The sequence below is a fragment of the Leucoraja erinacea genome, chromosome 1 (genome assembly GCF_028641065.1).
Source record: "Leucoraja erinacea ecotype New England chromosome 1, Leri_hhj_1, whole genome shotgun sequence".
Classification (NCBI taxonomy): domain Eukaryota; kingdom Metazoa; phylum Chordata; class Chondrichthyes; order Rajiformes; family Rajidae; genus Leucoraja; species Leucoraja erinaceus.
The window spans coordinates 91,089,522-91,105,717 of NC_073377.1; the positions used below are offsets into that span (position 1 = coordinate 91,089,522).

A 16,196-nucleotide genomic window follows, 5' to 3' on the forward strand; every position below is an offset into this window, starting at 1 on the left:
GGATATGCAACAAAATAGTAAACATGACTAATTTAATTACGACATTGCTGTGTCTCAAACATTATGGTGCCCTGAAATGGAGGGGCTATGTATAAATGCTGCAGTGTAAGCACAAGGTAGTGATTGTGGGAGATTTTCTACACATAGGTCAGGTGGCGGAGGTACGCGTTCTGGAGCACTTCGGGTCCAGTGATCACAATACCATTAGTTTCAATATAATTATGGAGAAGGTCAGAACTGGACCTAGGGTTGAAATTTTTGATTGGAGAAAGGCTAACTTTGATGAGATGCGAAAGGATTTAAAAGGAGTGAATTGGGACATTTTGTTTTATGGGAAGGATGTAGAAGAGAAATGGAGGACATTTAAAAGTGAAATTTTAAGAGTACAGAATCTTTATATCCTGTTCGGTTGAAAGAAAATAGTAATAATTGGAAAGAGCCATGGTTTTCAAGGGAAATTGGTCACTATGTTCGGAAAAAGAGAGATCTACAATAATTATAGGCAGCATGGAGTCAATTAGGTGCTTGAGGAGTATAAAGAATGTAAAAAGAATCTTAAGAAAGAAATTAGAAAAGCTAAAAGAAGATATGAGGTTGCTTTGGCAAGTAAGGGGAAAGCAAATCCAAAGTGTTTCCACAGCTATATTAATAGCAAAAGGATAACGAGGGATAAAATTGGTCCATTAGAGTGTCAGAGTGGACAGTTATCTGAAGAGCCAAAAAAGATGGGGGAGATATTGAACAATTTATTTTCTTCGGTATTCACCAAGGAGAAGGATATTGAATTATGTGAGGTATGGGAAACAAGTAGAGTAGCTATGGAAACTATGAGATTCAAAGAAGAGAAAGTACTGACACTTTTGAAAAATATAAAAGTAGATAAGTCTCCAGGTCCTGACAGGATATTCCCTAGGACATTGTGGGAAGTTAGTGTAGAAATAGCAGGGGCTATGATAGAAATATTTCAAATGTCATTAGAAACGGAAATGGCGCCGGAGGATTGGCGTACTGCACATATTGTTCCATTGTTTAAAAAGGGTTCTAAGAGTAAACCTAGCAATTATAGTTCTGTTAGTTCGTCAGTGCTGGGAAAATTAATGGAAAGGATACTTAGAGATAATATATATAAGCATCTGGATAAACAGGATTTGATTAGGAACAGTCAACATGGATTTGTGCCTGGAAGGTCATGTTTGACTAATCCTTGAATTTTGGGTATTAATGGTGTAGCAAGATGGATTCAACAGTGTCTGAATGGGAGATGCCAGAGAGTAATGGTGGATGGCTGTTTGTCAGGTTGGAGGCTGGTGACTAGTGGGGTGCCTCAGGGATCTGTGTTTGGTCCACTGTTGTTTGTCATATACATCAATGATCTGGATGATGGTGTGGTAAATTGGATTAGTAAGTATGCAGATGATACTAAGATAGGTGGTGTTGTGGATAATGAAGTAGATTTTCAAAGTCTACAGAGAAATTTAGGCCATTTGGAAGAGTGGGCTGAAAGATGGCAGATGGAGTTTAATGCTGATAAGTGTGAGGTGCTACACCTTGGCAGGACAAATCAAAATAGGACGTCCATGGTAGTGAATTGAGGAATGCAGTTGAACAGAGGGATCTAGAAATAACTTGCATAGTTCCCTGAAGGTGGAATCTCATGTAGATAGGGTGGTAAAGAAAGCTTTTGGTGTGCTGGCCTTTATAAATCAGAGCATTGAGTATAGAAGTTGGGATGTAATGTTAAAATTGTACAAGGCATTGGTGAGGCCAATTCTGGAGTATGGTGTACAATTTTGGTCGCCAAATTATAGGAAAGATGTCAACAAAATAGAGAGAGTACAGAGGAGATTTACTAGAATGTTGTCTGAGTTTCAGCAACTAAGTTACAGAGAAAGGTTGAACAAGTTAGGTCTTTATACTTTGGAGCGCAGAAGGTTAAGGGGGGACTTGATAGAGGTCTTTAAAATGATGAGAAGGATAGACAGAGTTGACGTGGATAAGCTTTTTCCATTGAGAGTAGGGAAGATTCAAATACGAGGACATGACTTGAGAATTAAAGGACAGATGTTTAGGGGTAACATGAGGGGGAATTTCTTTACTCAGAGAGTGGTAGCTGTGTGGAATGAGCTTCCAGTGGAAGTGGTGGAGACAGGTTCGATTTTATCATTTAAAAATAAATTGGATAGGTATATGGATGGGAAAGGAATGGAGGGTTATGGTCTGAGTGCAGGTAGATGGGACTAGCTGAGAATAAGTGTTCGGCACGGACTAGAAGGGCCGAGATGGCCAGTTTCCGTGCTGAAATTGTTATATGGTTATATGGCCTTTATTAAAATCAGATAGTGTGCACTTTAACCACGTGATTTTTTCTATTACAAATCTTAAATTGTGGAGTAGAGGCAAATAAATAAATGATGGGTCTTTGTCCCAAACATTATGGAGTGCACTGTATACAGGTGTATATGCACATATACTAACTTTATGTGTTTACTGTGATAGTTACAGAATACCATGTTTACATATTTGCTGTTCTGTTTAAATAAGAATTTTATTGCTCTATTTCTGAACATATGAAATAAAACACTCTGACTACCTGGCCAATTGAGTTACTCCACCAGCTTGTTTTTGCTCCAAACTCCAGCATCTGCAGTCTCTTTCGACTACATTGTGGAAAGTGGCTCAAGTGCAAAATTCCTGGCTCTGTCCAGCCATGATCATATTGAATGGCGGTGCTGGCTCGAAGGGCTGAATGGCCTACTCCTGCACCTAATTTCCTGTTTCTATGATCCATGTTTCACACATCCCCACCTCCCTCGAGTCTCGGCCACCAAAAGGGTAAAGAAAGAAGAACACAATTTGCTGGAGTAATTCAACGGGTCAGTCAGCACCTCCAGAGAACATGGAAAGATGACGCTCAGATTGATCTGGGATCAGGGCCCCAACCCAAAATGTCTCCGATCCATGTTCTCCAGAGATGCAGTCTGACCCACTGAGTTACTCAAGCATTTTGTGTCTTTCTTTGCAAACCACGTCTGCTTTCAGCCTCGGTTTATGCGATCTCGTTGCTAACACTTTAACACCCTTTCCGATACTGACCTTTCTGTCCTGGGCCACCTCCACTGTCAGAATGAGGCAAAACCCGAATGGGGATATGAGGCAGATAGATCAGCCACGATTGAACGACCCGGTAGACTTGATGGGCCAAATTGCCTAATTCTACTACTATCACCTATGACTTATGACAAATGCAAACTGGAGGAACAGCACATCACGTTTCGCTTGAGCCGCTTACACCAGTGGTATAAAATATGACCTGTCGAACATCGTAACCCTTGCACCCCCTATCTCTCTCTCTCTCTCTCGCTCTCTCTGTCCCTACCCCCACCCTAGTCATCGTACTAGTTTCACTGTCACCCTGCTGAGTTTCACTGTCTGTATGACTTTTTTTTATCAACTTCCCCACATCCAGCAATGTACCGATTGTGGGCTCAAACTTTCCTTGATCATCGTTACTTTTTATCCAAATCTTTCATTCGTTTGTTCTATGTGCCTTCTATATCTCTCGTTTCCCTTTCCCTTTCCCCTGACTTTGCTCAGTGTGAAAGAAGCGTGGCCTATATAATATATTCCTCCTGTGCAGAGCCGCCGCCTGGCCCGCTCACTGACTGAGTGAGTGACTCCAACACTCTGCGCCTGCGGTTCCTTTGCATCTGCAGGGGCGGGCACCTGACCGGAAGTCGCGCGCTGGAAGCGACGTCAGGCGTTCCATGGCGACGGCGCGGGGTTTGCAGCGGAGTGAGCGCGCGCTGCCCTCGGTCGCCGGGTGAGCGGCCCCGACCCGCCCGCCCGCGCACGCACGCGCGCCCACCGCCAACCGCCGCCACCGGCCCAGCGCCATGGCCGCCCTGGCTCCCGGAGACCCCAAACTCGTCTCCATGATCGTCAATCACCTGAAGAACCAGGGCCTCTTCGACCAGTTCCGCCGCGACTGCCTGGCCGACGTGGACACCAAGGCGAGTGAACGGGGACTTGGCCGGCCGGGGTGGGCTGCCGCGGGCGGGTTGGGGGTGCTGGAAGCGACGCCGCTCTGCGGGGCTGGAGCCCTGGCACCACCTGAGGAGGAGGAGGAGGGGGCAGATCTAGAAGCCCTGGCACCTCGGGGTGGGAAGGGATGTGAAGGTAGAAGCCCTGGCACCTCGGGGGGTGTGGTGATGGGAGCATGGACACTTGTTTTTGTTTCGTGGGGGGGAGAGGGTCGTAGTCGCTGCTTCAAAAAGGCAGCCAAAATCATCTTCAGTACTCATGTTTAGTACTTTGCTGCACATCCTTTTGCATGCAATGACTGCCTTCAGTCTGCGATTCATAGACATCACCAGTTGCTGGGTGTCTTCTCTGGTGATGCTCTGCCAGACCTGTATTACAGCCATCTTTAGCTTCTGCTTGTTTTGAGGGCTAGTCCTCGTCAGTTTTCTCTTCAGCATGTAAAAGACATGATCAATTGGGTTCAGATCGGGTTGGCCACTCAAGAATTGACCATTTTTTAGCTTTCAAAACGATAGCAGGCAGCCTTTGGAAGCCTTACCCCATTACTCAAACCTCACGTCAAAAACCTTGGCGTGATATTTGACTCGGCATTGAAATTTGACAAACAAGTCAATGCCGTGGTAAAAGCTAGCTTCTTCCAGCTTCGGACGATAGCTAAAATAAAACTATTCCTCCAGTTTGATGACCTCGAAAAGATCATCCACACATTTATCTCCTCCCGACTCGATTACTGCAACTTCCTTTACCCTGGCATCAGCCAATCTTCCCTGTCCTGCCTGCAACTGGTCCAAAACGCCGCAGCGAGACTCCTGACGGGCACCCGAAAAAGGAACCACATCACCCCGATTCTGGCCTCTCCACTGGCTTCCTGTGCGGTTCCGAATAAATTTCAAGATCCGTCTTTATGCCTACAAAGCCCTTAACAGGCTTGCCCCCACCTACATCAAAAGTCTGCTTACCCACCACACCACCTCCCAAGTCCCTCAGGTCGGCCGACTTGGGGTTACTGAACATCCTGCGGTCTAGGCATAAACTCAGGGGTGACCCCGCCTTTGCAGTTGCGGCTCCTAGACTGTGGAACAGCATCCCTCTTCCCTTCAGAACTGCCCCCTCCATCGACTCTTTTAAGTCGAGACTTAAAACTCATCTTTACTCTCAAGCCTTTCTTGACGTCCTCTGAGGGAGGGCTATATGCATGTATTTATGTATGTACTTAATCTATGCACCAATGTTGTGTAACGTTTGTACCTCCACCAATGTAAAGCACTTTGGATCAACGAGAGTTGTTTTTTAAATGTGCTATAGAAATAAAAGTGATGACTTTGAAAAACTCCTTTCTTGCTTTAGCAGTATGTTTGGGATCATTGTCTTGCTGCAGAATGAACTGCCAGCCAATGAGTTTTGAGACATTTGTTTGAACTTGTGCAGATAGGATGTGTCTATACACTTCAGAATTCAATATGCTACAATCATCAGCAGTTGTATCATCAATGAAGATAAGTGAGCCAGTACCAGCAGCCATACATGCCCAGGCCATAACATCCCCACCACTGTGTTTCACAGATGAAGTGGTATGCTTTGGATCTTGGGCAGTTCCTTCTCTCCTCTATACTTTGCTCTTGCAATTACTCTGAAGAGTGTTTCTGATCTGTCAGACAGGTGTTTGGGTTTAAGAAGGAACTGCAGATGCTGGAAGATCGAAGGTACACAAAAATGCTGGAGAAACTCAGCGGGTGCAGCAGCATCTATGGAGCGAAGGAAATAGGCGACGTTTCGGGCCGAAACCCTTCTTCAGACTGAAGGTGTTTGGGTTTTTTTCTTTATTATAGAGATAATTCTTCTGTCATCAGCTGTGGAGGTTTTCCTTGGCCTGCTAGTCCCTTTGCGATTAGTAAGCTCACCAGTGCTTTCTTTCTTCTTAATTATGTTCCAAACAGTTGATTTTGGTAAGCCTAAGTTTGGCTGATGTCTCTCTAATAGTTTTTAGAGGGCTGATGTCTCTCTAATAGTTTTTAGAGGGCTGATGTCTCTCTAGTAGTTTTTAGAGGGCTGATGTCTCTCTAATAGTTTTAAATGTTTCCCAGTCTCATAATGGCTTCTTTGACTTTCAAAGACTTGCACAACTTTGGTCCTCATGTTGATAAACAGTAATAAAAGTTTCCAAAGGTGATGGAAAGACTGGAGGAAAGACTAGGTGCTGAGAGCTCTCATACCTGCATTAACGAGGCAATTAAACACACCTGAGCAATTACAAATGCCTGTGAAGCCATGTGTCCCATACATTATGGTGCCCCGAAATGGGGGGGACCATGTATAAACACAGCTGTAATTTCTACATGGTGAAACCAAAGTGTATAAAAATGGCCTTTAATAAAATCTGACAATGTGCACTTTAACCACATATGATTTTTTCTATTACAAATTTCAAATTGTGGAGTACAAGCAAATAAATAAATGATGGTCTTTGTCCCAACCATTATGGAGGACACTGTAAGAGGTGTAACTAGCTGGTCAAAAATGTTTGCCAGCAATCCCACACATTGCTTTACATGTTGGGAAGTAAAGTGAAAAGCAAACAAAATCTGCAGACGCTGGGAATATATGGGGCAAAACATTGGGGATATGCACGCAGTAGGTCTGGCAACATCAGTGAAGAGGGAAAAACCTCAGATCAAACTGAGAAACATGAAGGACAGGGAACTCAGGAAAGTTAGTGGGGATCTCTTGGGGATAGTCTGCACCACAGTAGAGGAGATACTGGACACCTTAGAGTGGGAAAGGTAGGTAAATGAATGTCAGTGTTCAGGAATATACCTAATATTCCTGAACACTGAGAAGCTGGAGAATAAATTACAGGGGTCCTAGCTGACATATATGCAGCATCACTAATCAAGGTGAAGTACTGGAGGGTGGCTAATGTGTGCTTTGTTCTAAGAAAGGCTGTAAAACAAAACCTGTTAATTATAGACCGGTGAGCCTAAAACATAATTGTAGGTAAGTTACTTCTGGGTATTGTGAGGGATAATATATACATGCATATGAGGAATAGTCTCGACACCGAGACGTCACTATTCCTTTTTTCCAGAGATGCTGCCTGATCCGCAGAGTTGCTGCAGCATTTTGTGTCTAAATTTTGGAAAGATAGGATTGATTAAGGTTAATCAGCATGGAGTTGTGTGTAGGAGATCATGTCTGAAGAATTTGATTGATTTTATTTTGAAGCAGTGAGGGAGACGTATGACGATAAACACTCTTCATTTGTAATCCAAGAAGAATTGATACATAATTAGCTTGATGGTCGGAAGCAAAGGGTGAAGATAGTTTTTCAGAGTGGAGGCTTGTGACTGGTGATATGCCTCAGGTTGGTGCTGGGTCCATTATTTGTCATGTGTATCAACAATTTGGTTGAGAATGTGCAAGGCATAGTTAGTAAGTCAAAGACAAGTCTCAAAGAGTGAAAAGGGTTATCAAGAATTTCAGCAGAATCTTGATCAGTTGTGCAAATGGGCAGAGGAATGACAAATGAAATTTAATTCATACTCTGGTAAGTGTTGTAGATCAGGGACCCTGGTGTATGTAGTCAAGGACATTGTCAGGACATGGGGCTGATATGCCAATATGCTATATCTATGAAGAGGATGGGAGAGGCTGGGCAGACTAGTACTTTATTTGTTGGAATGTAAATGAATGAGGGGCAACTTCATTTGTGTATAAAATCATGTGGGGACATACAGGTACGTTGAATGCACACACTTTTACCTTGAACACCTCATATTTCTAGCATAAACTATTCTAAGTGGGACCCGTTGATCCCAGTCACACAGAAGGCCTGGCCCCCTAATGCAACCAGTTCCCCAACACAATATTCCACCACTCACCTGTTCCCTCAATGCAACCCGTTCCCCCAACACAGTATTCCACCACTCACCCATAGCTCCTAACTGCACAGGCATGGCTCATTTCCCCTCATCCCCCAGCACTCCCTCCCCACTCTTCATCCTCCCTCTTCTTTCCCTTCTCCCCCTCCCCAAATCCCTCCCTCATCTCTCCTTTTCCTTTGCCCTACCGTCAGTCCCTCCCTCCATAACTCATCTCCCCTCCCTACCCCTCTATCCCCCACCTCTCCCACTCCTCACCTCCCCCTATCTTTCCCCCCCCCCACTATCCCTCCTGACCTCCCCCACTACCTGCCTCTATTCCCCACTCCCTACCTCCCCCACTCCCCCCCCCCCTCACTCCCTCTATTCCCCCTCCTCCCCAACTTTCACATTGTCTATCCATTCTGCAATAAATGTTTACCAAAGCCATTCTGTTTAGCAGCTGGTATGTTGGGTGTCCAACCTGCACAGCTCATGTATAGACTGTGGTCTGTTAACTTTGATAAACCATTTGCAATCGTTCTTACTTTGCTGTTGAGGTAAAAAGATTTTCTTCCTTTCTCAATAAAATGTTTGTTCCAGGGCATTCCAGAGCAGTATCTTTTACCTTTCCCTTGTTTTTCTCCAAGGTGATTTTTTTTGTTGTTGAAAATACTAAGTCAGCTAACCTGACTAGGATATTATTAAAAATCAGGCTATGGTACAATTTTCATCGTGGTTTAATAGTAGTGAATGGTGGCTATCTCTATGCCCGTACTGATCTAAATGCAGATTACAGCAATTAATGTCAAAGAAGTATCTGGTATAATTTAAGCATGATCATTCAACATTTGTCTTAAAAATATTTAAAGTCTTCATGTAGTCAAAGCAAAATGAACGAAAGGAACAGGGATTCATCATTTGCCAAGCTTTATCCCACCCCCACCTCTCTTCGAACTTTCTCCCCTCTATTACAATCAGCCTGAAGTAGCGACCCGGCCTATCCATGTTCTCCAGAGATACTGTCTGATCCGCTGAGTTCTTAAGACCTGTGCAGACCAACTGGCGGGAGTTTTTGCAGACATTGTCAAACTCTCACTACCGAGGTCTGGGGTTCCCACCTGCTTTAAGAATGCATCAATAATACTGGTACCCAAGAAGAGTAAAGTGTCGTGCCTCAATGACTATCGACCAGTGGCGCCAACGTCTGTGGTGATGAAGTGATTTGTGATCAAGTGCTTTGAGAGGTTGGTTATGGTGCACATCAACTCCTACCTCGCCAAGAACCTCAACCAACAACAGTTCGCCTACCGCCACAACAGATCAACAGGGGATGCAATTTCACTGACTCTCCACTCTGCACTGGACCACTTGAACAATAAAAACACTTACATCAGGCTGTTGTTTATAGACTACAGCTCGGCGTTTAATACCATCATCCCTTCCAAGCTGGTTACCAAGCTCAAGGCACATTAGCAACTCTACTTCCTGAGAAGATTATGGAGATTTGGCATGTCGAAGAGGATTCTCCTAAACTTCTACAGGTGCACGGTATAGAGCATTCTGTCTGGTTGCATCGTGGCCTGGTTCGGCAACATGAACGTCCAGGAGCGAAAAAGACTACAAAAAGTTGTGACCACTGCCCAGTCCATCACCGGCTTTGACCTCCCCACCGTCGAAGGGATCTATCGTAGTCGCTGCCTCAAAAAGGCAGCCAAAATCATCTAGGACCCACACCATCCTGGCCACACACTCATCTCACCATTGCCATCAGGAAGAAGGTACAGGAGCCTGAAAACTAATATCCAGGTTCAGGAACAGTTTCTTCCCCACAGCCATCAGGCTATTAAACACAACGAATAAGCTATGAGCTCTGGTCTGCAAAATATTATTATTATTTGTTATTTGCACTATATTTGTTAATTATTGAACTTTTCCCCGTTATGTACAATGTTTACGTAGTCACATATTCTGTTGTGCTGCAGCAAGTAAGAATTTCATTGTCCTGTCCGGCACATATGACAATAAAACACTCTTGACTCTTGAGTTACTCTAGCACTGTGGCTTTTTAAACAAAATTGTAAATTGATTTTCTTTATTTTTAGCCTGCTTATCAGAATTTAAGACAACGAGTGGATAATTTTGTGTCCAACCATCTTGCAAGTCATACATGGAGCCCTCATCTCAACAAGAATCAATTAAGAAATAGTCTTAGACAGATGGTACTACAGTAAGTTTGTATTTTCTTGTGATATGTTTAATATATCAAACAAATTGAAGTATAAAATATACATTTGTGCAGTCAAATAATGAACACATTTTAATTATATTTATATTACAAGTTGTGTTGGATATTTTTCTTTAATGTAATTGCAGGTCGGGTATGCTGGAGGTAGGCGTTGACAGAATTATTTCTCAAGTTGTGGATCCAAAAATTAATCACATATTCCGACCTCAGGTCGAAAAAGCTGTTCATGAGTTTTTAGCAACAGTAGATCGGAAAGAAGAGCCTGCTGCTGTAAATGGTGCTCAAAACTCTGAGAAACAAGAATCAACTACTCCAGGTACCATTGAAAATTACCAGAGAAAACCATATAACATCTTAGATTTATATTTCAAAAATCTGTTTGATCGATAAGGGTATAATCGATAAAGTTTCCCTCTGGCAAACTTGCTTCATCACAGTTTTGAATATGCCATGTGGGTGGATGTTTTTATTCCAGGGTCACTGAGGCAGTAATGTTCAAAGCAGAATATAAAATATATTATTTGTGAAATCCCTCTGACAATGCAGTACAGGTGCACAACCTTTTATCCGAAAGCCTTGGGACCAGACACTTGTCGGATTTCGGACATTTTCGGATTTCCGAATGGAAGATTTTTAGCGTAGATTAGGTAGGTAGCGCGGGCGGCTTGAAAAGTCTGGAGCGGCTGCCTCCTCCCCGGAGACAGGGGAATCATTGTAAATCATTGCATAAATGTTAGTCAGTTAGTTTGGAGGGATTTTATGTGGTGGTGGTGGGGGTGGGGGGGGGGGGGGTGGTAAAGGGGGAAACTTTGATTCTTAGTCCCCTACCTGGTCGGCGACTCCCAACATCGCGGAGCTGGGGGCTCCGTCCGGCCGCGGGCGGCGCCGGTTGGAGCTCCGACCCCGGCAACTCTACCCCTGGCTGCGAGGCGCTCCAAATCCAGCGCCGCCCGCGGCCGGAGGCCCGCAGTCCCAGCTCCGCGAATGCTGGGAGTCGGCGGTCACAGCGCTCCGGAGCTTATCGCACGGCGACCCGGTAAGGCATTGCTCGCTCCCCGCTGGTATCCCAGCGCTGCGACGGCGCCGACTCCCAACATTCGCGGAGCTGGGGCTGCGGGCGTCCGGCCGCGGGCGGCGGTGGATTTGGAGCGCCTCGCAGCCAGGGGTAGAGTTGCCGGGGTCGGAGCTACAACCGGCGCCGCCGGCGGCCGGACGCCCGCAGCCCCAGCGCTGCGGAGCTTACTGCACGGCGACCCGGTAAGGCATTGACCGCTCCCCCGCCTCTCCGACCAGGTAGGGGACTAAGAATTAAAGTTTACCCCTTCACCCCCCCCCCCCCTTCACTTAAAAGCCCTCCAAACTAACTGACTAACTTTTAAGCAATGATTTACAGATGTTTAAGTGTCTCCCCGGTCTCCGGGGAGGAGGCAGCCACTACAGTAGTACAGACCTGGGTTGACCGTGGGTCATTTGGGGTCAAGTTTGGCGCCAAACGCGAGCTTTGGTGTGCAGACGACATCCTGGAAAAAATGGCCGGTTTTCGGAGTTTTTCGGTTTCCGGAACTCCGGATAAAAGGTTGTGCACCTGTACTGAAGAGGGAGCAATAAATTCTGGAAAAGGTATGGCAGTCCAACATTGGTGGTCTGTGGGATAGAGTAATGGAGATTGTGTAGGGGGAACGTGGAGTGATCTCATAGAGTCATAGAGTGATACAGTGTGGAAACAGGCTCTTCCGCCCAACTTGCCAACATGTCCCAGCTACATTAGTCCCACTTGCAAGCGTTTGGTCTATATCCTTCCAAATGTGACCTATCCATGTACCTGTCTAACTGTTTAATTACCTCCTCTGTCAGCTTGTTCCATGCACCCACCACTCTTTGTGTGAAAACGTTACCCCCCCATCCATTGAAGCCATGTGTGTACTGCACAATATTTTTATTAAATCAACATGAGGTAACTGTTAATTTCGCTTGTAATATTAAAGGCAGTAGCAACCTTTTAAGAGGAATCTTGACAGGTACTTGAATGAGCAGGGCATAGAGGGATATTAAATTAATACAAAGAAGTGGGATTAATATGGATAGGCATGCTGGTCAGAATATATGCTGTGGGCTAAATGGCCTGTTTCGATGCTGTACAATTCAGTGACTCTAAAGTTGTCCCCCAACACCCACGGTATATTGAGATATAATTTCTGATCGGATATGCAAATGCATTTAATGTCAACTACGAAATAAGGAAGAAAAATTCCAAAAGCTAAAATAATAAAGACCAGCCCACTTTTAAATAAAATTAAGTGACCCGATCAGCACACAATTATTAAAGAGGGAAATGAACAGCAGCTTTCAGCAGCAAGAAGTTTCGTTAATTGTAGAAATTGTCTGTGAATGAACTTGGTTACTCATTTTTGGGACATGGATTTTGTTGGTAAATCAATTTTGTTGGATTTTAGCTTCATGGTACTTCACTTGAGAAGTTTGGAACTGGTGATATTTTGATGTAATTGTTGATTTGTCATTGACATTAGTAGAGGCACCAGAATTGCAAAGTGCTGCCAATGAGGCTTTGACAAATTGTGGCAGTACCCTTTTGATCTATCACAGTAAACCGATATTGTGCAAATGTATATTTGAGATGAATACAGTGTTGATCAAGCATGGTGCTTTGACCTTGATGTTAGGCTAGTTGAGGTTTTTTTTTTAAATGGCAAGTGAAGTATATTCCATCAGATGCCTCACAGCTTGTGAGAGTGAAAACATTGAGGATTTGAGATTAATCTTCCGCTACAGAACACTACTTTCTGACCTATTCTTGGAGTCAGTCATTACCTGTCCAGTTGAGCTTTAGCACAGTGTTGCTTTAGCATAGCACTGCTGGGATATTGCTGGAGATTCAGTGGTAATGCTGTTAAATACCAAAGCACTGTAGTTAAATATTGGTCCCTTTGTCAGAGATTGTTACTGCCTGACAGCTGAGTGACATAATTACTGCATGTCATTTAATAGCCACAAAGCTGAATGTTCTCAGGCAGTGCTGCATACAGACCTGCTCCATTGTATGAACAATTACAAATTGTGGAAACACACAAGACTGCCGTTTGACCTTTTGTGTGTGGTTCAGTGAAAAAAATAAATGATTGGTTTAATAGAACATGTTAGAACAGAATAAAATAATGAAATCATCAGCAAATATATCAATTTCTGACTTTATGCTGGAGGCATGATATGCCATGATATTCTGGGAACTGGTGGAGTTAGCCTTTGTCTAAGGCAAACACTCAGTTCTTTTCCAATTTTATTTTTAATTTTGCCCAATTTTGGATGAATGTTCTGAAATTGTTGATAGTAATGGATGGCTGCTGCTGTACTTATCTTGTTTGTGCAATATCCCAAGTCTAAATGATGCATTTTGGGTCGCTGCGTTTATGTAATGCTGTAATGCTATGATAATTTATGAGGAATAGACGTTTTATATTTTTACATTGTACTATGTTTTAATTTGCAGGTCCTTCCAGTTGTCCTAATACAAGCAAAGCTGATGATGCCCTTTCTATCCTGGATACAATAACCTCTCTTAATCAGGAAGCTAGTGCTGCCAGGTCTACAGTTGAAAATTCGTCAAGTAAAAATTGTGAAAAGAATTCTAAGAAGATCTCCACGACAGAAATGAAGTCTCAAAGTTTTGATCTTGGAATGGAGAAAGATCATGTCACTGAAGAAGCTGAAAAATCTATATTGGAAGCCAAAGTGGATGATGGGAAGATATATTCTAAGTCAGAAGGATCAATTAATGCTTTAACATCTTTGAAGGCATGTGAAGATAAGCATGAAAAGGCTGAGACTATTGTGGAAAGTACAGAAGATGTGAATGATAAGAGAGACAAAGATGCAATAAGAAATGAACTAATTGGGCTTTCAAAGATCGAGAGAAGGGGAAGAAGAAAAAACTCTGAATCTGTGAGACGCATTTCTGAAATTCTAACTGTTAAACAGACGGCCAAGGAAAACTTAAAGAAAGGTACAGAAAACTGCTTTGTTGATCAGAATTACTTAAGTTACTTTGAAAATTGACAGGCAGAAAAAAAACTGTCTTGTGATAATAAAAGGTCTAGGGAAAAAGGTTTCCTTGTAACCTTTCCGCAGTAATCTGACATCATTGTTTCATAGAAACATAGAAAATAGGTACAGGAGTAGGCCATTTGGCCCTTCGAACCTGCACTACCATTCAATATGATCATGGCTGATCATCCAACTCAGTATCCTGTTCTTGCCTTCTCTCCATACCCCCTGATCCCTTTAGCCACAAGAGCCACATCTAACTCCCTCTTAAATATAGCCAATGAACTGGCCTCAACTACATTCTGTGGCAAAGAATTCCAGAGATTCACCACTCTCTTGTGTAAAATTTTTTTTTCTCATCTCAGTCCTAAAAGATTTCCCCTTTATCCTTAAACTGTGACCCCTTGTTCTGGACTTCCCCAACATTGGGAACAATCTTCCTGCATCTAGCCTGTCCAACCCCTTAAGAATTTTGTAAGTAGAACATTTCCTTAGAAAACAATCTGTCAGTTTCACTGCAGGTGACTATTAAAATTGATATGCAGTTACTTCCGTTGACCCATGTGTAATGACGCTCTGTCAAACAATGTAATTAGTCTTTAGTCTTTTTAGTTTGCTGTAACAAAAATAAACTTGCAGCTACTAAAATTACATATTTTTCAATCCTGCAGGAAAAAACTATTGTGTCAAACCCTGCAGCCGTAGCTCCTAACCCCCAACCTCATTGACACAATAATTTTTGTGCAATTTTTAATAATTCAAAGTTTCTCAGGAGCACAGCTCTCATGTCATAACAGAACTGTCAATACCTGTGGCAGAGCTGCTGTTCGATTTATGACATCACTGTTGGCAAACCTTCAATAATTACTTTAAAGGTTTAATTTGAATGTGTTAAAGACTGTGGTTGGACGTGGAGATTTTGGAAAGATGAAATGCAATCAGGGCTCTTGACAGCTTTTTTTAATATCTATTGATGTGCCCGACAAGAGGATGTTAACAGGTTAACTAGGGACAAGCATTTTGTATTTCTGACAAGCAACTTGCGATACATTTAATCAAGTATTTAAAGATTTTGAATTTGTTACTCGTTGATTATAAATTAACGTGTTAACAGTATTAAAGGAAGCGTGACAACAGCTTAAAAAAGAAAGTTACTTAAAGGGCAGAAAACAGGCTGGTCATGACTGTTTTTCCACGCGAATTGTAAAGGTACACCAGCTGTTACTGTTAAATTTCTTGTCCATCTAAATTATTTAGATGGGTAAGTGGACAACAAGGTTATTATTCGTGGGCATCTGTGCAGAACAGTACAGTGCACTGGAAAGCTGGTGGACTATAGGGGCACAATTCTTTGGCTAGAGGGTGAAAGCAAATTAATGTTCACATTTTTTAGAACAAAATGCACTGGAGGTTATTACAATAATAATTCCCATCTGAGTATATTCCCTTCTATTAATCTTCAGAATATTTCCTGGAAGATTCTGATTTTGAAGGCCTGAGTGACATTACTGTCAGTTCCGTCCACACCAGTGATCTTTCCTCTTTTGATGAGGAAGATGATGAAGAAGAGGAGGGTGAAGTTCCAGATTCTGACAGCTCTGATGAAGTTCAAGAACAAAGTTCAGAAGGTACTATATAATTTTTTTATAATTTGTCCCAACTTAGAATAGTAAAGTTAAAGCAAAATGTTAATCTTAAATTTCCTCATGAATACATTGAAAAAGTATTTATTTCTCTAAGTTTACAGAGAAGTTCCAGCTTTAATTGAGATTCTGCTGAATGAAAATTCTAACGCTAGTTTTACTTTGCTCCCCTAACTCCTTTTAATATTAAAATCCATATTAAAATCATGCAGCACGTATTGTGCAAAAGTACAATAAATAAATGATTGCTATATGCCGCATGTTGAACTCACTGGTGCAAGTATTCTTTTTAATCAAAAGTCGCCTTGACTGCTCCCTTGCCACTGTCCTGATGTTGACCTGAACATT

At 42.9% G+C, this 16,196-nt stretch overlaps 1 protein-coding gene across 1 annotated transcript in view; it reads left to right on the top strand.

Moving 5' to 3' along the window:
* The first annotated feature begins 3,828 nt into the window (after positions 1 to 3,828).
* Positions 3,829 to 16,196, top strand: part of LOC129710467 (biorientation of chromosomes in cell division protein 1-like 1) — a 35,004-nt gene continuing 22,636 nt past the window's right edge. Inside the window, exons 1-5 of the mRNA XM_055657843.1 lie at positions 3,829 to 4,010; positions 10,004 to 10,128; positions 10,275 to 10,462; positions 13,652 to 14,164; positions 15,669 to 15,833. Coding sequence (XP_055513818.1) covers positions 3,894 to 4,010; positions 10,004 to 10,128; positions 10,275 to 10,462; positions 13,652 to 14,164; positions 15,669 to 15,833 — 1,108 coding nt within the window. The 5' untranslated portion in view covers positions 3,829 to 3,893. The remainder of the gene's footprint in view (positions 4,011 to 10,003; positions 10,129 to 10,274; positions 10,463 to 13,651; positions 14,165 to 15,668; positions 15,834 to 16,196) is intronic.